The sequence below is a fragment of the Brachyistius frenatus genome, unplaced genomic scaffold (assembly GCF_029030835.1).
Source record: "Brachyistius frenatus isolate BFR_SWC_R1_liver_20210118 unplaced genomic scaffold, ASM2903083v1 Contig_9, whole genome shotgun sequence".
Taxonomy (NCBI): Eukaryota; Metazoa; Chordata; class Actinopteri; family Embiotocidae; genus Brachyistius; species Brachyistius frenatus.
Window position 1 is genome coordinate 5718011 of NW_027210608.1, and position 27708 is coordinate 5745718.

Consider the following 27708-nt stretch of genomic DNA (forward strand, 5'->3'; position numbering starts at 1 on the left):
TACCAGTCATTAATCAGCTACACAGTCATTTGCCCTCCAGGGAGTAAAGTTTGTGAAAGACCAGCAGGTGTTGATGACTCAAGGGAAAAGCCCGTCTTCGATTACCTTGATAATCATTTGTTTCAAGTCACCATAAATCAGTCGGTTTATTAGTGGTGCACCTTTTCGGTATGTAGCCGAGCAGTCAAGGACCAAAAAGCAGAAGCAGCATCACCTCACAGGTTCCACCTACAAATCTGTTCAGGGACTCACGACATCCTCTTACAAAACTACTCTTTGTGTCATTTCACGGCAGTTCAAAGCACCGTGTGCCGGTGCCGCAATTCTCTGATGTCAGAAGGGATACAAAAGAGGAATAGTGTGAAGCGCAATCTTAGGCGTATAACAATGTGAGTCGTTCTCTGGATTACTCTGCCAAGTCTCTCTCTTACTGATTCACTCCTCTCCTGCCATCTCACTTGCTTGTTTTCTTGAGATACAATAACTGTGCTGTGTTGTGGATGAAGATAGTTAATGTAGTTCATTTCCAAAAGAAGATATGTACCACTTTTGTAGTATTTGCTTGTGATATCACAATTGTTATCATCCACTCCTGATCCTGCTCTCCCCTCAGAATCTTTCCTGTTTCTTTAAGGTCATTTGAGAACCCAGTCATGAATCAGATGAAGCTTTATGTGTTTCTCTATTTCCTGTCTTTATAAACAACCAGGAAATTGAAAGCCATAATTCCTGATTGGATGGCAAACCTTTCTAAAATGGGTTTTGCTTGACATTTCAGGATCCCTTTGCTATACCTGGACGCTTCTTTTTCTTTCTGCAAATATATCTTCTCTTATGCTCATGTGGGTGGTGCGGACTTGTTTTACAATGTGTATTTGAATATGATTCATTCATTCTCGAGTGCGCTCCGTTTCTCATCAGAGAAAGCAAAGCACTGAACTGTTTTACAACATCAGAGGATCAGGATGGTCTTTGAACCAGGAGAGTGCAGTTAAGAGGCAGCCTGTCTGTTAATTGTTCACGACTGGAGAAGCTGCTGGGCAGAGGGATAGAATCTACGGCACTAATGGAAAAGATCTGACTCAAAAGACAGTCGCAGCACATCGCTTAGCCGATCGCTATTTTTGCCACATGAGTATGACATTTTGGAGTTCCCACCTACTGCAATTTGCTTGCGCATGCACAAGGATGTTTTTTTTTTTTAACGTGGCTTTCAGTGTTTCAGCTTGTGCTTTTCTGACTCGTTCAATCAATCTCTATCATGCGTGCTAGAAAGGGTCAGTTGGAGGAAGATAGGAGACTGATGGTGAAAACGATATTGACGACAAATTCTAGAAAACCAAACCTAACGCTGATAATGCCGGTAGATGAAGTTGACTTATGTGACAGTAAATACAGAATTGTAATTGTTGAGATGGCTTCTGAGCATCTGCTAAGAATTTCTCATATCCAAACATTTAATCAGTACCTCGGCAGACTGTGAAATTAATGGCGCGTGAATGAGTGACTGCATGTAGGGGAGATAAACCTTTAAAGAAAGTAATCTTCATTCTGAGTTCCCGGAACTTCTCTTCATGCGTTACTCGCAAACAAGACACCTGATGTACAGTGATATTTGAATATCAGAATATAAACAAATGCAATCCAGGTTAAAGTCGTGCATAAGCCAACACCAGTGGTTTATTTTTGTGTTCCTTATACAACGCACAGTGTTGATATTTTTGAAAACAATGGATTTTTCAAAGTTGTGAGTCTGTGTTTTGCCTCTGTAGACGGTCCTTGACACTGTATCTGTAATATTTGGTGCAGATGAAGAAAACAAATATGCACTTGGATTATGGCACTTTACTAAACCACTTGATTGTTACACAAAGCCGTAACATTTGTTTCGGCATAATATTTCTAAACAGCACATTTCTGTAGCAGGTGGATGCTCTTGAAAGCTTTGACGCTTTATTCACTCAGCATGTGAAAATAGGAGCAGATTGTCCCGTTTTAATATTACAAAAACCTATCGGTGATCACAAATGAGATGTTTCACTGCTTAAGACACCGTCGATTTGTTCAGGAAGAATATTTCCAGAGATTCCCATTTCTTCTCACCATAGTTTCCTGATTGAGTTTTGTTTTGCAGTGTTTTCCCTCAGAGGAAACAGGACTTCATCTTTTTGCTTGTCCCCGTATGCTTAGCATTTGGGTCCAACACAAAGGCTTGTGGATGGGCCTGGGGCCTTTCGCAGTGTGGCAGATGGTGGATTATCCAAACAAGTACACAAATTACCTTGGATTCCCCCCTGTGCCTGGGTGCTGTTGAGAGTAGCAGAGAGCCCAGCAGCCAGACCTGCCAACAATGGGTCAGCTGGCAGCGAGCGGCGCTCACACACTGCCCTGTCTCACTCCCTGGCATCTTCATCTTCCATCCATTTTTGTTCGTTTCCCATTTTTCACTGTCAGCTCTTACTCATTCTTCTTCCACTTGGCAAGGTGTCCGTCAGCACAAACAGATCTTGGAGTGCTTTTTTGTTTCAACACAATTGTCCTCTTTGGTTTTAGGTGGAAATTGTTCATGGCTTGGATTTCTGGGGGATTTAAAGTGAACTCTGCAGATGAGCTCATTTTGATTGGTTTCATCTCCCTCCGCTGGTTCCTCCAGGAAGCGGTGTAATTAGGACGTGGAGGCCAACAAATGGCTCATGTTCACCCAGAAGCCATTGTAGGTAAAACAATAAAAAACAAAAAACAAGCGAGGCTGTGTCATTAATTCTGCTGGCCTCCATTTTTAGAAGAGACTCATACGAGGCTAATCTCATTTGCCGCTAGCAGCTCTAAGAAGCCATGTGTCACCTTCCAGAAAATGTTCAGGACACCTAATCTACCATTATCATACAGTAGAGCTTGATGGTGATAAATTATGCTTTTAGGACGTGAGTCTTAAGTCTTAATGGTGATCAAATGCCTCTTTCCTAATTGAATTGTCCTGCAGGCATTACACGGTCCGTCTAAGTGTATCAGGACTGCAGCCAGGGGAGGCTGAAGATTCTCCGTGCTGTGTTCAAATAGACCCTGAATGGCTAATGAATGTTATTAATGAGGCCTGCTAATGCAAGCAGACAGCCATTCAAATTTAAGCATTTCAAGGGAACAAAACCGTTGCGATGGAGTAATCCTCCTCATCCGCAACAACCGCATCATCTATTTCATCCATTCATGTTTTTATTCATGAGTTCTCGGCGTCGTCGATATTTTTCAGCCTCATCTGCCACTCCGCTCCTCGCGTCCTATCAGGACTCACTCGTGAGCCGGGACCCCCCCCTTCTTCCCCACCCTACCCCCCGCCCTCTTTCACAGGCTGCCAGTGAAAAGGTCAGCCATCATTTAGCCAGCGGAGAATGTGTTTGCTGGTGCCACATCCTCCACAACGTGTCCACAAGAATTTACACAACAGCAGTGGAAAATGTCAGTGCACGTAGCATGGCGATAAGACACTTCCCGCGTTACTCTCGTCTGCCTCGCTGCTGTTTAGACGAAGCAGAGAACAACCTCTCGGAAAACCAGCAAGCTCGTGATGTTTTTTTTTCTTCTGGGTTGACCACACACTGTTGAAACAGGTGAGATTGTCACTCCGCAAACATTTTGTTTGAAATGAAAGACTGACAAGTTGTGGAGAATCCGAGCCAGAAGAAATTGGGCCCTCCTCTTCCTGACAGGATTCCTGTAGCTTCCTATGTCTCAGCAGGAAGTGCAAGAAGTCAGACTTCTCAGCCTTTCATCTCCACGCCCACAGGACTGGAGCCTCTGTCTCCTCCATATGTTTAGTAGGCCGTCTGGTACACTGCTGGAACTTTTCTGCCTTCATGTTTGTTCCCCCCGCCGGAGAGTCTATCTCACACATGCAAACACACAGTGACACATATAGCTGAGCAGAGGCACAATAAAGACTCCAAACTCGGCATAAATCAAAAGTCTCTTACTCTCTATTGAAGTTGGCAGAGATTGCTTTCCTCCCGCCTCCCCTGTTAACATTTCTTCATCTGCCTAATTTCATGTCAGTCCCTGAGAGACTTCTTCTCAGCAAAGCAATGTTTTATTCATTGGAGAAAACAGAGAAGCCGAGTTAGAATTACACTTGTCAGAGGTTAACGGCACAACTGTGCATAGCCGAAAGATTATGGCTGTTCGACATTCAGCCACCTCACAAGTGGTGTGTGTGTGTGTGTGTGTGTGTGTGTGTGTGTGTGTGTGTGTGTGTGTGTGTGTGTGTGTGTGCGTGTGCGTGTGCGCGCGTGCGTGCGTGGATGAGCAGCAGTTGGGAGAGAGGCAGCAGGTGCAAGAACGTGTTAGCAGCTCTGAGTGGGATGGGTCTTGTCAGCCCACCCTCAGCTCACTGTGGTGGTGGTGGTGTGTGGGGGGGTGGGGGTGGGTGCGTTATCGCGGCGGGGCGCACACGTGATTGTCAGCCACCTTGTCTAAGAGTACGTGTGTTTGTGCCAGCCGCCTCTGCCCTCCAATGTCAACAAGTAACTAAAGGTCTCGTGTTTGTGCGCGAGCCAGCTGACCTTTCTTCAACATGAACTCGTCTGAGTGTAGCCGCCCACACAGCTGGAGGAGGAGGAGAGGAATCCAGAGGCTTCCCGTTCGCTTGTTCTCCAAACCGTCTGAATACCGGGCTCGCGGCAGATATGCAGCCTCGTGAGGCCCTGCCGTGGTATTTTAGGCCTCGGTAATGGATGGTTTTACCCTCCGAGGGGGCGTTTTTAGCATTTGCGTGCCTCTCTGCGTGCGCACGTGTGTTTGAGTGTGTGAATAATTATTGTAGAAAAATGGGCGATGTGGTATTCCTTCCGAAGGGCATGACGTGTGGAGGGAGACGGCTTAAATCAACATTGGCATTCCTTTACGAAACTCACTCGGCAGCTGCTCGTAACCCTGTGATAACACGCTCCCTGCCCTCGCGACAGAATGAGCTTCATCCTGCTCAACGGTCAGCCTCTCTCTGTTTTGCTTGCATCCACATTTTGTGAAAGGGATTTTGGCAATGCAGTCGACATTCCTGCTGGGGCTGAAGGAGGCGGCCAAACCGCACTGAGGATGATTACACTCCTGAGGGAAACAGAGGATGCAAGTGGGAGAATGAAGCCTCGTTGGGAACATCTTTACTGCATGTTCACCGCCTGCATTTGCTTCCTTACCTCCTTTACAACCTGGTAAAAGGTTCATTTTGTGTCTGTTACAATTGCCTGTATTTACCCACCTTTACTAGCAAGTTTTTCTTTTTAGTTTGTTTCTAAAGTCATCAAAAGGGATTTTCTTTTTTTTCCATCTTGAAACCGCATTGCCATGAATCAACGACACGGTTAAACAAGCAGTTCTCATGAATGGTATTGTCACATCAACCTCCACTTCTTCGTCAGTGAGCCACAGCTTGGCAGTCTTATCTACCTTCCGCTGTAATTTTTCCACTATGACAGGAGAAAGTTATTGGATGCGGGAAGGGGATGAGGCAAAACTTACTCACTCAGCAGCATCCATTTTTATTGGCGTGAGTGTTTTTACGGGATTGCCGTTGACTGTATAACTGCAGGGTACTGAGATACTCTGTGGGACACAGCTGTGCAACTCCCAAGCCCGATTCCAGTCAGATGTTAATAACTGTTCTGCAGTAGTGACACTGCCGTTCCCAAAACACAGTTCTGGCAGAGTTCAGCCCCAAAGCTGTAGTTTCATTAGTGGTGGGGTTTTTTTTTTCTGGGACTTGGGCTATAAAAATCAGTGCTGTGCTGACGGATGTTTGGCAGAGGTTCCCTGGGGACTGCTGCTGCTGGTGCTGCTGGTGCTGCTGCTGGTGGTGGTGCTGCTGGTGCTGCTGCTGCTGCTGGTGGTGCTGCTGCTGCTGCTGGTGGTGGTGGTGCTGCGGGCGAAGTCAGTGAAGAAGCCCACGTGGCGTGCTGCAGCCACATGTCTGGGGTCCTGCCAGCAGAGAGGCGTCATAAAACTCAGGCGTGGGGCCTGGCACAGCAGGCACACTGACACAGTATTATCCTAGTGTAAGCCTTGTTTAGCTTTGAGCGCTAATGAAGGCAGCTGTGTTTGTCTGTCCTTAATCTTATCTGGTGGTATCCTTTTTCATTTTTATGACTGCTTTACAGCTGTGTTCTTTTTGTACCTTTATTACGATCATGACTTTTTGCTTGTATAATAATATGATGAGTTTGAGATATGATTATCGGTGCCGCAGCCTGTCATTAGAGCAAGACCACTTTGCCTAACACATTCATATTAATAGTTTTGGTAACATTAGTGTCAGACACGTATGAGTAGGGCTGATTTGAATATTTGCACATATGTGCTGATAAAAACTAAGACGGAAGCAGCTTAAATGAACCGTAAACCACAAGAGTAGCAAGTATGTTATCCAAAACAGCTAGTAGACATGTCTCAGCACAAAGTAGCTGTACTGAGGGAAATAGGACGAGACTAAAATTAGACTCGTATTTCCAGAAGCAATCACAGAGATCCAGCCTTCAAAATTAGATATGCTAATACCAGTGACTGTTTCATTACAAGCCTCTATTAACACAGCAGTACTTTAACCCAAGGTCATCGAGGAATAAGTCAAAAATCTTTAACACTAATTCCCACACACCATCAACCAGCATCCCATAAAGCAGTCCAAGTCACACAGTTTATGAACGCGCATATGTAATATCCCATGTTAAGAATGGCTGCCATAGGAGATGTTAAAGGATTTGCTCATTATCCAGTAATAGAACTAGCTTAGTCAAGGTTTACTTTGCAGCCTCTTTCTTTCTTTTTTTTTGTTTTGTTTCCGTGGATAATCAGTTTTGTTTACAAGAGCTCATTTTCTACAGTGCACCCTCGGGGTCGATCTGCATTCATTCTTCAGTCTGCTGGAGTTTTTGTTGCGTGTTTGACTTATTAAGGAAAATGATCTTGCTTTTATGGGACAGCTCCTCGCAGAGTGTGAATAAAGCACATTTGAAGACGATTTGAATTAGGAAGTTCATTTGGACAGATGTGCGAGTTCAGTTACATGCTGTCACGATACACACGCATTGTTGCCTGGAATTGTGTTTTGTTTTTTTATTGTCTTTGTTTTCTTCCACTATGACTACACATCACTGGTGAGTAGATTACTCGTAGAATCAGCCTCAGTTGGCCAAACAACATGACTTGACAACAGCGCTAAAATGTATTCTTGTCTTCTCAATCGAAATGACATCTTCTGGGTTTTTTTTTTTTTTCTTTTTGCTCATTATTGTATCATCTTGTTTACTCCTCAGGGGCAGGTGCTCAGCAGTATTGATGTGTAAGCTCTCCATGAATTTTAAAGCCCTTTGATTAACAGTGAGCCATGTGAAAGCTAATGAAATTTTAAAAAATCGTACCCTTTGCAAAAAATTATGCACCATCCCATGCAGCGTTGTCAAATATTGACTTGAAATACCAACCAGGGATCTTGAATTTTGATTTTGATGCAGTCTGATGTATCAGTCAAATAGCTCATGAGAGCCATGAAATGTCATGGCCAAGTCGATGCAGTACAATAATATAACTGACAAAAGAGGTTTAATAAACACATAATTCGAGCCTATCACGTGGCTGCTCCAATGTTTATGACAGTTTTATAGATGATGAACAAATAAGCAAAACAATCACAGAAAACGGTAAAAAGAAATTGAACAAATCCATATCTGCAACTCTTTTAGTATAAAGAGCAACTATATAATGACACCCAGGCATTTGGGCTTGTGGCTTTCACCACAGTCATCCCATTCAGACGCCCCCTCCCCCCCTCCCTCTCCTCCCCACGCATGCATCTCGGAAGCAGGCGAAGCATTGCCAGAAACCTCTACGCCCACACTGCATATCTGCCATGTCCTCAGAGCCACAGCGCTGCGAAGGAAAAATAATGCAAATGACCATCTGCTACTACTGTGTTTGTTCTTACAGGCTGTACTGTGCTGTTTGGACAGGCCCGTGCTCAGCCGCACCTGCGTGGAGGAGCTCGGTTAGCATATTTGTGCCAACCGGTTGGCATGTGGGTGAAACATAAATGAAAATGAAGAGAGGTTGTATGTGAACATATGAGGGCTTGGCAGCGCATGCCTGTCTGACACCGTATTTTATTAGATTCATGTGGTCAGGTTGCGTGGAGAAAAGGAAAGAGTGTGCAGTGTACTTTACGTCGTGTCTTTTTAACCTTAGTTTTGCTGGTAACGTTGTAGCGTTACAGCTCGGTCGTATTTCATGCGCCTCCCCTGCACCGGTCCATCTGCTCTGTCAGGGTGAATCAGGTTGGACAGAGCTGAAAGGTCTGACTGGACTTTATCAGAAGTTTCTCTCCGGGCTGTCTGATGTCTGATCTAATGGAAGCTGAAGAGGGCAGACAACGACACACACACACACACACACACACACACACACACACACACACACACACACACACACACACACACACACACACACACACACACACACACACACACTTTAGACTTTTGGTCTGGTGCAGCTCATTGGGTACAGTACAGAGACAGGAATCACAATGGGCAGACGTAGGCAGAGCAGCAGACTGGTGAAGTGTATCGTATTCATCTTTCTGCATAAGTAAGGCTTCCATGCTGTGTTTTGTTGCACGTGTGTGAACTAAAGCTAAACTGGAGTAAATAACAACGCAGCCTCGGGCTGTAGCCAGACACTTGTACAGTAGGTTTTAATTAGACTGTGGCTAATTGCAGTGTCTCATGTCTGATGGTTGGACTGGATGCATTAGCCATTTAGTATCGTACTTGTATACAGTGAGGAGCAAAAAAATAAACAAACACTTATAAACCACAATATGGAGTCGGAGCCACGTTCCCAGCTTTGCTTTCTCTTCTTTTTTAAGCTGAATCAAATTCTACATTAAGCATTTGGCTGTTATAGCAAAAACCAAGTCAGCACAAAAGAAATGCATCTTTCATCAAGTTGTAAATCGATGCTGACCTCAAACGATGAGTTCACTTTCTGCCCGCTTTAAACTCATTTTGGCAAAATACACTTCAATCATTGGATTTTTATTTCCATTAAGAGGGTGCAGTCTGTAGGAATTCAAGGGCACATGATGCACAGTGATATTTTAATAGCACGGTTCTCAAACGTTTCTCAAATAACTGCCGGCTGATTTTTGCATTTGAACTCAGAAGTGAAGCAGCTGCTCACAGAAGTCCGTTCACGGGTGAACTCAACAACAACATACAGGAGCTCCCTTCCTCTGTGACAGACTGCTAGTGTTTCCCATTGTTTAATCTGTCGGCGGTCGCGGTGTGTCTCATTTGCTCAGAAGCAGGGTGACGGGGATCAGATCGCACACAGTCATGTAAACACCGTTAGCCGCTTACGGCGGTAATCCAGCCGTACTGCATTTGCTCTCTGGGTGTATATTCGCGCGGGAAGCGCCGACCAAGAGGCAGCACTCATCCGAAGGTCAAAACAGAACACACGTTGGAGAGAGACAGCGGTCACTGCTGTGTAACTATTTACTTTGCCGGAGCCTTTCTAATGCACGCCCCCCCCCCCCTCTCCCCCGAGGACGCTCACACGTCCTCTGGACTGGAGGGATTGGTAAACAGGTCGCAGTGCAGCTCCCGGCAGAAGTAGCCGTCTCGGATAAAGGGAACAAATCAATACCGAGCATTCTGGCGTCTCCCTATCTTCCTCCCTTTAAGTCCCAAGATGCAACTGTTTTTTAAAAAAAAAAAAATTATTGACATAATGAATATTTATGCTTCTCTCTTGAACTAATTACTGTTTTGTTTTTTTGCTGCAGTTTCATCCTCATTTTTGTTTTTGCTTGATTTGCCTCATAATCAGCCTCGACTTTGAAGCTAAGGAATGGTATGATTATATTTTTTAAGTGCTCACGGGGTATATTTGTAATTTCGTCTCGCCGTTAGAAAAAAACCGGGGTCATACAGAGTTCAGTTTGTGTAATGTTACCACAAAAAACGATTTGCTGCCGCCCGTGTTTGCAACCCAGTTTGTAAGTAAAATATGTCGGCGTTTCAGCATGCATCCATCTCCACTAATGAGAGACAGCCCAGGGAGAGCGCAGTGACTGTCAGCTCTGCTCTGCACGAGAACTTAATTTCCCCCAGATTTTTCACAGCTGTGGCTCCTGTCTACATTGATGTGCTGCGGGGAGAGATTATCGGATTATCACACAATGACGAAAAACCAAAAAAAAAAAAGGGAACGATTTAAGAATATGACAATCTTCTTCCTCCTTTACTCTCTCTAATTCCTGCAGGAGTTAAGAGTACAGGTGTGTGTTGGCTTCGCTGCTGGGGGGAAAAAAATGGTTGGAGATCCAAGCGCTCGTATTGAAAGATCACAAGAACTCCTGACAATATTCAGTCACGTAACGAGGCATCATTAACCGAGAAGTCTGCTCCACATCTTTCTTGCCCGGCAACATCAAGCATAGCAAAACATGTAAAGGATTGCAGTGAGTTCATATATATATATGTGACCCCTGTATGAACCATGTCTGTATTATGACACAGATTTTGGTGCAGGGCTCCCCTTGTGTAGAAAATAGGATTTTTCTTCCCCATGTCATCTCTTCTCTATTTTATTCTTTCCAACAGAGAAGAGTAGAATGAGCTGTCTCCACATCCCCTGCGGGAATGTGAGCTGGTTGAAGGTTGAGGAGCAAGGTGGTGGGGAGGGGTACGAGCGGGTCTTTGCTGACTGTTGCTGGAGGCCTATCTCCATTAATGGGCTATTGACCCCCAATGGGGTGGAGGCATGAAGTGGCTATTCATCATAGCCACATCCACGTGTCATCACGCTCCCCCCTGTTCCCTTCCTCTGCGACCACCCAAGCAGGTCGGGCGTCATGACAAAAGGTGCTCACGGACCCGACTGTCCTTTCCTCTCCTTTCCTCCTCTGTTTATCCCCTCTCTCCTCTTACCATTTCTCTTCCCAGAACCAATCCCATTCCCGTGCCGTCTTCTCCTTTCTCCAGCCACACAACCTGAACTCTGGGTGCACTCTCCTCTAATCCACCGCCAGCCTTATCTTCGCTCGGGAACAATAGCGACAGAGCGAGCACAGCTCAGACCTGCAGCCTGCGGGAAAAATCTCTCTGCTCCCTCAAGGCAGCGGGATTCTGCAGCCAGACGCATCAGCCAAGCAGCCTGTCACTGCTTTACATTAAGTCCCCCTCACTGTGTGTCGAGAAAACGATTCCTGCTTCTGTGTGTTTGACAGTCGTCCAAATGGAATTTCTATTACTGCAGCGCAACTGACGGCAACAGCGAATGACTAATCGTATCTGTGCTCGCTGCCACCGTGTCAGTGTACGCTGATCTACCGCTCGTCTTTTGTTTGTTCACCGCGGATCTGCGAGGGCTATTCTGTGATTCATGCAGGCAAACGGGCACCTTTCCAAGCCACTGTCCCCATTCATCTTCTAGTAATGAGCTTTCACCTCAGTCCTAACGAGCTGTAATTGCAGTTGCGCCGCGCAAAGGATCCACGGCGTCGTCGACGCGGTGGCCCTGCAGCGAACGGGCGTTTACTTTACGTAGGTGAGGCCTTTGAACAGAGACGCAGGATCGAGCCACAAGGAGTCCCTTTACGGTGTTACATCGTGGTAAACAGACAATCTAGTTCAATACTCATTACTGATCCTTTTTAATGACAACAGGAAACTCACTTCAGTCTTTGTGTGTGTTTAGTTTTTGATTTCATTCTGTTTCTGAAAAGTTGTGCCTTTTTGTAACTTCAGAGATAACTCTACTTGTCAGTCAGAAACTGTCCAACACTTCAGACTGAAATATCTTGACCACTATGGATGGGTTGCAGGTAAGACGAGTCCTACTGACTTTGGTCATCACCCGACTCTTCCTCAACGCCACCATGAGGTTGAAATCTCTGAAATATCTCGATGACTACGAGATGGAGTTCCATGAAATTTGTTTCAGACACATTAAACCCCCCAGAGCATGAATTCTGATGTCTTCGTTGATCCCATGGCTTCTTCTTCTAGTGCCACAGCAGGTCAAAGTTTTCACTTCATCTGTGAACTATCGCAGCATCGACTTGATGCATTTCCCAGATGTTATGAAGATATTCATGGTCAGCAGAAGTTTGGCTTTCTTTTCTTCAACTGAAGTACATCAGCAACTGTGACATGGATTTCTGTCACATTCCGTACAGGTTGATGTGAGTATAGGTGTTGTCTGACTTCCTACTGTGAGGACAGCAGGCCAGATATGTGAAACAGTGATAAGGGAACCAACGAGGCTCTGCTGACGTGCTACCAAAAGCTCCTTCTGATTCAATACAAGTCTACTTGACTTGGAACCAGTGGTCTGTTAATACTAAATGTCACAAGTTCCTGAACAGTTACATCCATCCCTACTGAGCATTCAAGGGATGTGTGTTCAATAGCTGCTGGATATGGAGAGGCCTCCATATTTATTATTCCTGCCGCTGTCTCCCTCCATCTGTGCTTCCCACTTTCTTTTTCCATCACTCTCCTGGACTTCCTGTCTCAGTCTCTTTGTTTGTTTCTCCCTCTGTGACAAACTTGCATCACCTGCCTGTCTCTAATTTTCCATTTTTCCCCTCCCTCTCTCTATTCACTCTGTCGCTCTTTGTCTTTTTTTTTGTATGTACATCCCCACTGCCTCCCTCAGACACTCCCCTCTCTTCCTCTCTCTCTCTCTCTCTCTCTCTCTCTCTCACTTTGTCTGGCTTACTTCTGTCAGTCATCACCCGCCTCTTGTTTTCTGCTTTGTCTCTTCAGTCTTGCTCTCTGCTCCAGTAAGGGAATGAATCCATATACATGTGAGTGTGTTGTGGAAGGCACTCTGCAGCTTCTATTCCCTCACGCCATCCGTGGAAACGACCAATTTTGACACACACAAGTGCACACACAAACATAGACATGTCTTCACTGGGATATTATTAAATGTGATGTGATGTTGGATATAATGTTGTGGTTTGTTTTGAACAATCACCACCTCCTGAGTTCACAATGGTGACCCTGCTCTATGGGTCTGCCCACAAGTGCCTCTCACCATGTGACATTTGTCTGTCAGGGAGCACAGCTTCCCAGCAGAGACAGAAGGGCATGTTCAAGAAAGTACAAACCAAAGATAGTGCAGCAAGAACCAAAATACTCTCGTCTCCGGGCCAAGCATGGACAGTCTGGGTCTGAGACTTGGCTTCCAGGATTCCCAGAAATATATATAGTGTATATTTGTGACAGGCAGAGGCCTCAGTGTGTACCCACCACAAGCTAGCTTGGCACAGTGTGAGCCAGGAGGAAGGAGGAGACGGACAACAAACGGACGGCATGGCTGTTTTTGTTCTGTCTGCAGGAGGCTGATGGAGACTCACACACACACACACACACACACACACACACACACACACACACACACACACACACACACACACACACACACACACACACACACACACACACACACACACACACACACACACACACACACACACACACACACACACACACACACACACACACACACACAAGTCCTCCTTGCAAATGGACAAACCCTTCATGGTCACAGACAAGCAGAAGCACGACTGGAACAATTCAAAGCTGAGTGATTGCAGACACTGTACAAATGGTCTCTAAATATCAAATCAAGTCAGAAAAAATGGCATTGTGAAGGCTCTAACAAGGCACACAGAGGACATGCTAATTTATTCCTTTTGTCTTTGCTGCTTTTGTTCCTTCAAAAACACTATGAGACATAAAAGTGAAATCAAAATTGGGGCAAGATGGTGCACAAAGCTGACAGGGTTCTTTTGTCTTTGGTTATGGTAGCTATACTCAGAGGTCTGTGGGCAGCAGTCAGCAGGGAGAGACTCCTTTAAGCTCCCCCCACTAAGCAGAATGACACTCAACAACAGGCCGCCATGGGTCAAGGAGCAAACACCTTCACTTGTCAGCCAGCTCTCTGACTGACACACAATACCTGTGGGTGGCCCCCCAATCAAATCCCTGGCTGCCACCACTAGATCAACCCGGCTCACTCCTTACCGACCAGGGCAATCAGACCCAATGAAATCAAGGCTGCAGACAAGTCTCACTGCTACACAGCTTCACTGTTTTGTTAACTCCTTCTTAAACGTGTCTTTGTCGTGGAACAAACTTGGCTACATTTGCTCCTATACATTCTGGGATTAGCAGATATTTTGGGAATTAATCTGCAATGTCGTTTATCTTTTTTAATACATCAAAGAGTGTTTGGTTGCCATACTATATTCCTCCTTTTGGTATTCTTTAGATGGATGCCGTCAGCAGGATTCACCTCGTTAATAAGCGAGCCAAGTGACATGATGATAATTAATTTCTTAAGGAGTGATTTATCCGGTGGAGCAGGCGGAGCAAATCCTCAAGCTAGGGTATTTTTCTGCCCATTGTTTTCCAGGGGTGTAAAGTCAATCGCATTTAATCCTTCACAAGAGATGCCCTCAATCGGATCCAGATATTCCCTGCGCCCATGCAAGCACTTGGCAGCAGCAAATTATCTGTGGCGCAGTAGGAGTGGGTGGCAGGCAGTAAACCACAGAGACGGCTAAATGCGTTTTCCCTTTACATATGAGATGCCTTAGCCTTGCAATAAAAGCACATTCATGCAGTTGTTTGCTACTTCCTTGTAAATGCAATCAATTGACTGGTTGGCAATAATGGAAATAGAGAACGGGTAAGACGAAGGAGTGGTCTGGATGATGAGGCTTGGTCAGTCCTTTATGTGCAGCAGGATGCGGCTACCAGATTGGTTGCAGTTAATGTTTTTTGATTTAATCCAGAGCCCTCTGCCTGCCCATGCACGGCCATGATAATATGCCCAGGGGGCTCCTGCTGGAGTAAGTGGAACAGGACCCTCCCTGGATTTATTGCAAGGAATATGTTCATCTCTTCTGCTTTAGCATTAATCTCTGTACTTCAGGACCCACAAAAGAAAAATGATAACAAAGACCTGATCTGTCACTTGTTTTTTGCTTTTTCTTGCCTTTTCTGATTTTAGCTCACTTGTGGAAGCCTATATTATGTCACAGTGTTCATGTTTCTTCTCTTTAGAAAAAAGCTCCAATGCTGATGTTTGGTTCTCGGCCATATGCTCTGCCACCTCCCCAAACATCTTTTTTAGTGGCACTAAACAGATGGTTGTGGTCAGTGAGGCTGCTGTCACTACATGGCTGTCGAAACCCTGCAGAGGACAGCACTTTATAGTCATATTAACTTGAACTGTTCCTTAAAATACTTGCAGCGCTCAGAACTTTGGAGGAGCGACATATTCTTCGTAGCTGCACAGATGATCTTAAAAGTTCCTCTTTCTTCTTACTGACCTTATGAAACACATTAATGAAAATGGGGACATGAATCAGATTATGTATGCTTTTTGGTCAGCATGAATGTTGGGGTTTTAAAATGGAAAAAAAAAAAAAGAGGAAGTGCAGCATCTGGACAGGAACCCTGACATCCGAGGAGGGGAAGGTACGAGGTTCATCAAGGGAGGGTGTGGTGCTCGACCTCTGACCTTCAGTGGAGGGTAGAAATCAAAGACAGATGATAGACTGCAGCTGTGTTGCAACATGCAGCCCCACTGTCATGTCAACCACTGTAATTTGCTTAGACAGATGTGTCCCCACCCATTTTACTAAGCATGCCACAACAGGAGCTGACAGAAAGGACGAGTAGAGGGAAGGAGGAAAGGAAACAAGGAAGGAAGGGAGGTTTCTAGGGAAACATGTTGTAAAAAGAAATACAGTGGGAGGAAGTCAAGGAGGGCAACAAAGCTCCTATCTCCACACACAAAACCTCCCCGGCAGGGAGTCTCAATCCACCGCAGCAGTTTGTCGAAGGCAACGTGCCTCCAATTAAAAGGGTTCTTCCCACAAGATTTACTCATCGCCCCACCCAAAAGACCCTCCTCATCTCTCCCTTTCATTTTGGCCCCCTTTGGCAGCCTCCGTGTGCTTCTTTTACCCTCTTTCAGAGCTATTTGTTTTTCTGCTGGGGAGGTATGACCTAATCATGCCAGCATCTCTTAATACCAAGTCTTTTAACTGCTAAGATCAAAGAGTGCAAGTTTGCCTAATGCGGGATTACGTGGAGATACGGGACCTGGCAGCCTCACCTCACCCCCTCTCCCATCCCTCCCCCACCACCACCAGCAGCGGGTAGCTCCATTAGGCTCAACGCATTGCTCATTTTTCCGCAAGAGCTCCCCTGGGCTAAGAGGCAATTATGCAGTAGTGTGGCATAATATTTCATTCTCTTCACATTGTATCGCTCTATGGTGGCGCTAACAGCTTCATGCAGCCCAGGAGGAAGGGTGCAGGCTGCTAACAACTTCATGTGAGTTGAGGAAGGTGGAGGAGGAGGAGGAGGAGGAGAAGGAGGAACAATAAGAAGAAGGGGAGGAGGAGGAGGAGAGTTCTCAAGGGCACGATGCTTCATTAGCAGTCAGGTCTTTTTCACCCTCTTGCACGGGGACTGAAAGGGTGTGCATGCTTCTTAGTTATGGTCAGGTGATGTTAAGTAGATTTACAACATGAATTGTGAACGAAAAAAATGAATATAGACACTGGGGTCATGATTCTGCTCCTCACATGCAACATTTACATGGAGAAAGTCATATTCAGGCAACATTTGCACGTGTTAAAATGTTTTTTTTTTGTTTTGTTTTTTTTACTTCTCAGGAATGTGCCTTTTTAAACCATCTTTGAAGTGTTTGAGATAAGCCCAGTGGCTGCATGAGTGTAAATATCTCACACAGCAGCCAGGCAACCTTCAAGGCAGTGTCTATCTTATTGATGATTTTATATCTGTTCCATAGAAAGTATGGACACTTCAAAACTCCCGACTGCAGATAAGTCAGAGATTTGGGATACTGGTGCACAGACTTAAAAGCTACACCAAAGTTTTCTGCAATGTGAAGATTGCACAAGGTAAATTACCATCATGCCCACATTTGTTTTTGGTCCAACTGCTGTAGTAAACAAAATCCCCTCCGCGTTGAGAGACCAGTTGCTTTTCCATCCAAAGACTCCTTTTCTGGCTCTGTAAGTCCTCTCTTACTCTCCAACTTTGGATGAGTGGCACATGCTGCAAAGTAGCTGCTTCTGAGAGGTTGCACTTCAAGCCGTGAGTAGAATACATAAATATATATATATATTTTTTTTTCTGCTGGTAGAAGTTTTCTCCATCTGAAGTTGTAAAGTTATTCTCAAAGAATGTTGAGATTGTTTTGAAAAATATTGGGTCTTTCAGAAAATCTGATTGTGTGTGCCCCTTTTTCAAAGGTATTAAATTTGCAATGATGGTTGGAGGTCAGTTGTATCCGTCCATCTAGCCAACATTTGGAAGGGCTGTTCAGTGTGGTGTAGTGATGTCACTAGAAACGATGCTCTGCCACTTTCTTTCACCAAGTGAGGTAAACAAAAATTGTTTACAGTCCTCTTAATCCTCTCCCAATTATCCTATTAAAGTTCCTACATCACACTGTTAATATAACCCTGTTGCAATTTAAAAGCCCTTTAGCATTTCATCAGAAAGACTCCTTTCATTTGCAGATACGTGTTACAACTTAATTTAGACAATAACACTTTAGATGAATAATCCAAGACAAGTTAAAAAATAGCAAGATAAAAAAAAAAGTAATTTGATACATAATTGGATAGCATGTGTTACCTTATCACTGTAGGACCAGCGCTTACACAACCTTAGTAAAGAAGCCACAACATAACGGTGCATTTTGATGCTTAAGCAAATCCAAAATCTAAAATATTCCTGCTCCAAATGGGATAAATCCAATTGTTTGTTGTAAAATGAGAGTACATTTGAGGATTTAGGGCTTCATTTGGTCCTTTTAAATAACATTTACTTTCACAACATTATCCTAATACTCATGCAACAAGTGGCTACGTGCTGTTGGTTTCAAAGAGACGATAATGTTGAAGAGAGAAAGGAAATTCTTCACCTGTGCTCTGACAGTGCAGGCATGTGCTGCCCGGGGCATAGCTGCTCTCATCTGCTGTGTGACTTTACCATGTTTCGGGGAGGCTACACTGAGCTGCTGCAGGTGCTCAGTGCCTTCTCCTCTTATTTCAACTCTCCCATACTTCCCCCTCTGCCATCACAGCAACTGTCGCCATCACTCACTACATAATAGTTGTGAGAGATGCCTACTTTTCGACTCATTCATCACTATGCATATGTTTTGCTTCCTGACTGTTGCTGGTGGGGGGGGGGGTTCACACGTAAACGAGTGTAAGTGAGAGCGCCCAGCATACGCTGCTGCAGTCGACAGTCCTCTGTACTTGATATCACAGCAGCTGTACCAACTGCAGCCATCTTATGTCATCATTAAGTCTTGAAATGCCGGGCTTGCAGCTGGTATTTTGCATTTAAGCTGCAGTTTGACTGAGATGCAGGTAGTTACAAGATAACGAACACATCGGACGCGCCAGATCAAGTTCATTCTTTTGTTAAGATCGTAGAACAGTGAGCAACTGTTGGACAACTTCCTTCAGCACGAGATATTATCAACATCATTTCACATCACTTTAATAGTTTGTTTGTTTTTTATTACTTCTCACCTTTGCATATTGCCTATTTACGCTCGGAAATTGTTCATTATCAACCATAAAAACTGAAAGATGTGCTTTGCTTGCACAGAAAAAACTCAATTCAACTCCTCAGCCTGATAGGTGATGTTATTTATTTCCCCTTTAGTCTGAAAACAGATGTCATTGCCTGCAATTTTAGGTGTATAATAACAAAGATGAATGCTGCTGAAACTCTAAAAATGAAGCAATTTTTCTTGTTTTCCAGTCAAGTGAGTTCAAATATCTTCTCACATCTATTCTACCGTGTGCTATATAAGAAATGAGGAAGTCAGGCCTGATCAAATTTGTTGCCTTTTGTGTTTTGCAGTGCACCCAAAGTCATAACTTTATACTTTTCATCTATGAAGTTATATTTCAGAAACCCAGCATTAACCATCAGTCTTCTCATTTTTAGAGATCAGGTCTGGCAGTCGAGGCCCAAAGGATGGACCTGTGAGGCAGCTGCCCCTGTACGACACACCTTATGAGCCAGCCGAGAACGGTGGAGACTCGGATCCCGAGCGACTGCGCTGCCCCAGAGAGAGCCGACTGCCCCAGGATGATGAGCGACCCCCCGAGGAGTACGACCAGCCCTGGGAGTGGAAGAAGGAGAGGATTTCCAAAGCCTTTGCAGGTATGACCGCAAAGGGCAGAACATCAACACAATATATTACACGAGGAGAAAGTAACACACTGCAGAGAATACAATCAATTTTGAAGAAGAAATACACATGCACCTTTGCACTTGAACCAATCTTCCATCCTTTTAATTCAAATTTATAGATGTTTTAACTGCAAAAAACTACTAAGTCTTTCATTTCTGCCTGTTAGTTATCATGTCAAATGCTCAGACAGTGAATCTGACATTGAATGTTTAAATTCAGTTCAGCACAGCTGTACTTAAATGAGGGTTGCCTTATATACATGTCAAGCTTTTAATATAATTAAATCTGAATCTCTTTTGCTTTACTAACTCAGGTGACTGTTTTTTTCCAGCTCTAACAAATTTGATTATGGCTTCTGTCAAGGTTATGAGGGTTCTGCTGCTGTTGCTTTAAACTCCTTTTTTGGGGTTTTTCTTCCTCTGTTAATGCACCCGCTACATTCATTTCGCAGGTGTCCAGGCTACTGTTTGCTGTTTTGATTCAACTCCTGCCTGTTTAAACTAAGTTGATACCTAAGCTGCTCAGGGGGGGCTCAGCGGGGGTCATGGGGCATGATTGGTGCATGTTAGGCGCAGGTAGTCACTGTGGTTTGAGAGCTTCAGCATGGCTAACACAGCCATAACATCAAACAGGGCTGTTCCTGGAGAGACTATGGCTTTGGAATAGAAATATGCACCCCGATTTATAAAGAGGAAAAAAAAAAAAATGCCAAGTCTTTTAACTGATCTAAGAAAAGAAAATCAGCAACCCTTGACTCTATTTTTCCTCGCCCTTTTTCTCTTTATATATTTTTTCTTTTTTTTTTTTTTATCCTTGAACAGCTCTGCTTTGTTATGACTGCATTAGCTACGGGGGCTCTGTAAGTGGCACTGGATCAGGCCCCGACAGAAGAAAGGACTCCACTTCTAAATCCGTCACAGGTACCATTGGAGACGGGGCTGGGGAGTGTCTCTTTCTTTCACTGTATATATTCTTGTTTGATACATTTCACTCCTAAATATAATTACCTCAAAACCAAACCACCCTCTCAAAATGCTTTATAAATGTTCCTTATTCCAATGACATTATCAAGATGCTACTTGCATCATTGGCCAGTGCTTGAAGTGGATGAAAAAAAAAAAAAAAAAGGCAAAAGCATAGCAGAAATCCTTCAAATCCACCTTTCAGCAGACACAAGTGCAGCAAGTGCAATTAGTTCAATAACACTTGATGGTGCTCAGACGAAGGGGTGATGGGTATACGGGTCAATCTATGTTTACTTAGAGAATAAGTTAGAACAACATTGACATGCTGTATGGTCTTCTATTGGGATGTTTAAAACATCCCAGCAGAACACATCACATGAAAGTATGTTGATACAAAATAATGATCACAAATTGCTGCTTCAATGTCACAAAATATTTGAAAGTCACCTATGTTTAAAAGTATGTACTTGTATGTATTTTTTTTTTAAAGTTGTTTTGATATTTCAATGACAAAACTGTCTATAAATCCAGAAATTAAGAAACTAATTGACAGATTGATAATAAAGATAATCATAAAAGGGAGCCTCGCACTTGAATACAGGAAACAAACAAAAAAGTGCTTGAGCAAAGGTGATGTAAATTAAAAGTCCTCTTCAGCATCTGGGCTGTAAATAGTTTTGCAGCTCTTTATTTGGTCGCACATTCAGAAAGCCTTGAGTGTGTCTGCCTCTTGATAACACCAGAATGACAAAATCACCAACAAATGAGCCATTCTCCTTTTTAATTACAGCTAAAAGGAAGAAAAATCACATTAAGAATATGCATGGCCTCAAGGCTCATTGCAAAGCTTGTAGTTGCAAAGTATGTAATTTGGCTTTTAGACTTGGAGGAGTAATTGGGCTTCATCGGATTGTAAATCAAACCGCCAAGTGAGCGTGAGGCAGAATACAAAGATAATGCTCAAGTAACTTACTGTTTTATACTTTTATTATTCCAATATTTTATTTATCTCTTAGTTTCCATTCTATGTTCTTTGAAACGAAAGATACGTTCCATTTCAATAAAGCAAAATGATTACAACGCAGAGGGTGAGAGATGCTGTTGTGCCGTTAATGGGCATTAAGATGGACACATCGGGGGACTGGCTGAGAGATGTGGAGGTGCATAACAACTAATACACTCTAAAACACAAGTTAAAGCTGCATTTTAATTTCAACATTCAAACATACATTATTATTATTGCCAAATCCTCAAGCCAATTCCATCTGTCTCAGCTATTGAATCAAATTTTGATGTAATACTTTGAACATCCTACAGGTAGCCCACATATTCCGTCAGTATTTCCCCTAATGATGTTATCAAATCCATTTCCAGCTGGAAAGATGTCAACATGACTGTCTAAAATCACTGGGAGGGCACGATGACAGTTTTGTTTTTGTGTGTTTGCAACTCCGCTGTAATATGTAACATGTTTAAGTCACTTGTGTGGCATAACATTGGTAGCAAGCTCATGAATCTCATTTGTGGATTCAGTGCATACCTGCCGGTAATGAGAGGGCCACTCTGTACCAGCAGTCAGCACTATCACTTCTAAAAAAAAAAAAAACAGACGAGAACACAGGAAGTCACCTCGGTCCACTGAATAGATTTTGGCTAGTTATGATGATTTTTAACACCCTACACAACATGACATGTTCAGCTGGATTTATTACAATGGGGCAGCAGTTTCTGATTTGACAGGAGCTTATTGGGGTTTTCTCAGGCCCAAGTTAATCTCTGTATGTAAATTTATAATGTGTCATGTCTGTCTGTTCATTCATCCTCCTTCTGTGTATTCTTAAATGTTTGTCACCTAAATCCTGTTTCCTGTTTACTTCTGTGTACTGAGGCACTGAGGTCTTCATAGGAGTCACGCTGTTCTGCCTCTGCCAGTGATTAGTTAAATAAGGGATGCTGCATTCTTAATCACTTTCTTTCGCTCCCTCATTATTTTTCTGTCAAGCAGCACTCAGCGGAGTTTGTTTAGGGCGCTATTTACTAACACATTCTTCTTTCAACTCCCCCTTTACAGACACTGTCCCTCCTTTGATGATGATTAATTTAATTTCCATTGGATGTCAAAGTGTTGCCTGGGAATTGAAGAGATAAGTCTTCAAGTTGTGTTTCAAAGAAGAAAGCTGCGGTCTAAAAAGTACTTTGATTTACTGCACGTCTTCATTCTGTCTTATGTTTAATTCAAGCAGAAATAATTCCCCACTATTTGAAAGACAGAAATAAATAAAAAAGAAAGATGAGAAAGACGTCTCTGGGACAAGCCTTGTCAACGCCGGCTTGTTGCAGGTGTCAGTGTAGAGCAGCCGTGGATCCAGACATCAAGGGGCTTAGAGAAAGTTTCCCACCTTTTAAAGGTTTGTGCTCTTGCGCTTGCACCCATGTCTCTGGTCTTTGCGACCCTCTTACCTCCACCGTCAAGAAATTATGCACTGCTTGAGTGTTTAAGTCCACTTGGGAGCCAATTCCTTTCCCAGTCATCCCCGTCTCATCCCTCCCGGCACTGTTTGAGAGTCAATTCAGAGCCTGGGTTACATTGGACTTGTCCCAGAGTTCCCCATCAGCTGTTTTACCCCACCACTGTGGATTAATTTTGATCCATTCATTTTCTGATGCCACAAAATCTTTGGTATCATTCTGTCTCATAGAGGCAGTATTGAATTACCGTGCATTCTTACTCAAGGCAGGGCTACTTGGGGTTTATGAAATTTTAGACTGCAGTTATAAGATCATGGGCTTACTGTAAGTTCGAGCTTGATACGTCTAGACGCCTTGTTTGCTCAAATAGTTGTCAGATCCAGGTTGAGCTTGTATTTCCTTATCCTATATTTAACTTTTTTTTTTTTTTTTTTTTTTTTAGTTAAGACTCTAATTGATTTTTTTTTTTTTCCTGGGTTTGGTGGTAGAACTTTATTTTTAGAACTTCTTTTGAAGTCTTTTGTAGTGAAAGTAACATTTAGACAATAGATGTTCCCAAACTTTTCACACCACATACAGTACCACTGTGTAGCAAACTCAATTTCCCAACAACCACTTCCCACTGCAAATGGCAGCAACTGTTTTCCCTTCAAATCAAATGGGCTTGACAGGCTGCTGTTTTAAGATCAAATAATACATTTGCTTACTCCTGTTGAAATGGCAGAGGCTCAACTGCAGAGTCCAACTCCTGACCTGCATTGAAAGGCTTGTCTGACCCGTCCGCTCCAGCATTATCAATTGTCTCTCGGCTGTTTTTTGGACGCTGTAGCCATTTCAAAAAAATGTCACTCATTCTGTGCACTAACGTCAACGATTCTGAATGCGACTGTGTCAAGCTAAAGTTCTCTTTATGTCGGACGTGACGTCACCCTACACAGCCAAAAACAGGCAACTTGTATTTCTGAAATATTTGGACAAATTTTTACATCATTGTAATGTGAAATTAAATTAAATTACTGTTTTGGAGTTGAAACAGTTGGAGTACAATTGTTAGGGCTTTTAGTCTGTTTCATACCACCATGTGGAACCTCGCATACCACCAGTGGTACACATACCACAGTTTGGGAATCACTGCTATAGACAGTGTGAAGAAACCTTAATGTTCACATAAATTGGTGTAAAAGTATAGTTTTGACACCACAAATCAAGGCTGCAAATTGAAAAACTAATCAAAACAATGTATGTATTGAAAAGAAAAAAAAATGTTGTTTTTACTTGGGTCTCATTTTACCTTTCCTTAATATTACCTAAACCGACTGTATAAAAGAGAAACTCAATGTTATTTATCCCCACCTGTCCACTGTTGATACCCATTGGATTTGTCAAAGCTACTTTCTGATTTAACACGTCTTATGCAGTTGTTGTGCTGTATGCAGCAGGTGATGATCATATTGTTTAAATTGTTGAGGATAACATGTTTAATATGGAGATTTGTTTACAACCAGCGTGGTTGTCTGACTGCTTGTGTTCTTCTCCCTACTGAGCTCCATAGTGGTGACGCTGTCGAGTCTCCACGTCAGCAATTAAGTAAAAACATTATCAGGTTGCTACTTCAGGCCTGAGCCAAGCATTTCTGTGGGCAGATGGCTTGTTTTAGAGTCAAACTAAGAATAGCTCTATGTACTTTTATGCGTTTTTAGAGGGTAATTTTCCTCGGTTATGTTTCTATACTTGCCGTAGCACTTTACGGCGGTGTAATATCCATGATTAATGACACTGTTCCACCATTTGGATTTCAGAAGCAGTTTCCTGCACACATCAAAACCTTTGCAGTTTATATACCAACAATTATGTGGGAAATGAAAGTGTGTCCAAACAAAGTATTAGCAGATAATAAAAAAAAAGATGCAGAATCTTATTAAACTGCTGAGTGGCTTTCAAAAAAAAAAAAGGGGGAAAAAAAAACACGATTAAATATGTACCAAGTGCTGCCTACACCCTCCCACTATGGTATAAGGCGATAATACAATCTGTATAAAAGACTATTTGTCTTCATTAATGATAGGGGAAGGAGAGCAGACTAGAGCTGCCTGCTGCAGCCCTTTTTCCTCAGATGTCCCTATCACTGTCTGCATGCTCTCCTCTTCACACTTGGTCTGCTGTTATTATTCACTGTTGGACTATCTCCTGACAGGTATGCAATGGAATGTAAATTCCCTGCCTTGTTAGGGTGTTGGGAGACTGTGTACTTGCGGTTTGGTTAATCACTCATCACCCACCCCCCTATAGACCAAGCACGTGCACCCACCGCAACCTCTTTTCCTGCCTCCTTCCCGGCCGCTGAGGAGGTGATGGATGAGTCTGGAGGTGAAGCGTGAGGGAGACGCATTAGAATTTGAGCATATACTGTATGGAGGGCCTGCATGTGAAGGCCAGAGAAGGTGTGCTCCCGTGTCCAGCAGCCTCTGTATTTTGGCTTCGCATGCGATACACTCACTCACACACCCAGACGTGGACACGCCGCCATCGGAAATCTGAGCCTCGTCACGGCAGGAATGGTATCGAGAGTCATTGTTACCTAATCTCCTTGCCCTCTGTTACCTGCTAGTAACTCCTTTCATTTGGCCCCTGGCCAGCGGGGTACCGTGCGTTTAACACGGAGATCAGAGACAGCGCTGTCGCCCGCTACCTCAGGTCTTGGGGAGCTTTATGGTTTTTTAATGAATCTTCATGGGCTTAACGACCCAGAAATCTGAGACCCAAGTCTAAAGTCCTAAAATAAATAATTGATTCAGTTACAGACCCGCACTGATGACTTGCAGCAGGGTGCAAGCCAGCTGTTTTGTGGGTGCTTCGGTTCTCCTTCTCTCTGCTCGGCTGATCCGATTTCCCCCAGCGCTGTCTGTCAATCTACAACCCCGTCTTGTCCTCCTGGCCTCTGCTGCAACACCCTGCTGATAACCTTTCTGGCAGCCCTCTTTCATGAGGCTCAAATATGTCCTGCCGTCTTCCACAGAGCGCTGCCACGGGTCTTATCTTCACTCGCACACATTGGCGCCACACAACAGCGCGGTAAACCGTCCTCCCAAAGTATAGAAGAAGAGCTCCGCCAGCAAGCCCCCATGGAAGCACCTTCGGGCCGGCCGTCAGTAACCCATCCCTCCCTTCTCTCTGTATGGAAGAGCAGGGGAAAAGGCCTTGTCTCATCTCCATCACCCAGATTCTGTGCCACTTTCTCTTTTACCACAAACACATGGTCTTTCAAAACAGATCGGTGCTTTGAAAGAGAGCTGGACCGTATAATTTGACGGATTCAGTATGCGGAGAATTATGAGGTGGCATTTCAGTTCCCCTGGAGCATTACACAGTTGTTATCTGTAATGATTTGAGTGCCGATGGAACAAACGCGTCCTCAGAAGAGGCTGGTTTTGTGTTCTGAGCACCTCTGCTCATAATGTGCAGTATAAACATCACAATCTTCCAGCTTGTTTTGAATATGCATGCAATTAGCCAACCAAATTAAGCAGAACTAAATTAAATGGTGTTGGTGGAAACGAGCATAGCTGGTGATTTATGGTGCTGCACTGTTTACAGTGATGAAATGCTACGGGCTAATGAAAAGCCAGGGTAAACAAATACCTGGCTTTAAAAATAGATCTGCTCCTGGAAGAACAAAGGGAGGGAAAACACAGATAAAGAAGAGACTCTTGTCCGTTGTTCAAGTATTCTGCTTTTTTTTGTATTATTATTATTAACTGCAACATCAATATAGATGTGAAACAAATAATAAACCACAAAGCATGTAGGACATGGGCATGGACCCATGAGGCTGTTTTCAGATTTTCCTATTCAAATTGCTAACATGGCCACTATTGTGCATGAGCGACAGGTGCTTTGTCGATTGAGAATCGTTAATAGCCTCCTTTCCTCTATCAACAGGAGGTGTTGTCTACTAATGGGAGTTGAGGATTATGCAGATTAGAAATGGCATATTGATCCAAATACAATCAGATTAGATGACAAAGAAGATTGGACATGTTTACGTCCTTCAGAAATAGTCATTTGGCTCTGCATTCTTTTCGTTTTATTCAAGGAAGAAAAATACAATCACACTGTTGCCTCTAAAAAGGTTAATGATGCTTCAAATTTTTTGATTGTATATTTTGACAGCAACTATCTCAATTGCACAAGCATGGAAATACATGCAATATACCTGACATAAACAAACACAAATTATTTAAACACTATGGGGAGTGTGATTAACATAAAGCACTTAACCTGTAATTCACACGGACGACAACAAACCACCCACAGAGCTGATATACCTGCATCAGCCAGCAGACCTGTAAACAGGTTTATTTAGCCCTGTTTTTCACAGAGGATTGAGTGGGATTGAGGCAGATGTGTGAAAAAGTCTATTGCAGTGTGATAAGCCTTCACGTGTAAATCAACTGTTGTGTGTCTGTATGAGCGCTGTTGTCGCTTTCATCCTGAATTTTATTTTGTCAATGAATTTGAATGAAAGCTCCAAGGTGTAAAGATGCACTCATCTATGCAGCAACATGGCATCCAGAAGTGCCGGCGACCTCGGGACTTGGCAACACTTTTGCATTTTTTTTGAAGATGAGGCCCCCAGAGTTTTAATTAAAAAAAATAAAATAAAATACAACCACACCTGGCTATTAAATCAATTTTTCTTAATTTTCACAGTGCTAAATTCTATTATTCAACGGTGCAACCGAGTGAGTCTGAGCCACGCTCGCCCAAATCATTTCCTTGTCCCCACAGTGAGGCTGCAGAGAGCAGGCAGCCTTCTGCGCCCCAAACAATTACACGCTAATCTGCAATGTGAAATGAGCATTAGGCTTTTAATCTCATAGGAAGAGAGTCCCCTACTTCACCCCAAAGTAGAGGAAGTTATATTATCTCGCCAAGTTTTTGACCTTCTGTC

At 43.5% G+C, this 27708-nt stretch overlaps 1 protein-coding gene across 3 annotated transcripts in view; it reads left to right on the top strand.

The window, feature by feature from the left end:
- The window catches only part of LOC138616273 (SH2 domain-containing adapter protein F-like), a 127271-nt gene that overhangs the window by 76424 nt on the left and 23139 nt on the right, over window positions 1-27708 (top strand). For all 3 annotated transcript variants that reach the window (XM_069690471.1, XM_069690472.1, XM_069690473.1), the window contains one exon: window positions 19074-19292. In XM_069690471.1, the coding sequence (XP_069546572.1) occupies window positions 19074-19292 (219 nt within the window). The remainder of the gene's footprint in view (window positions 1-19073; window positions 19293-27708) is intronic.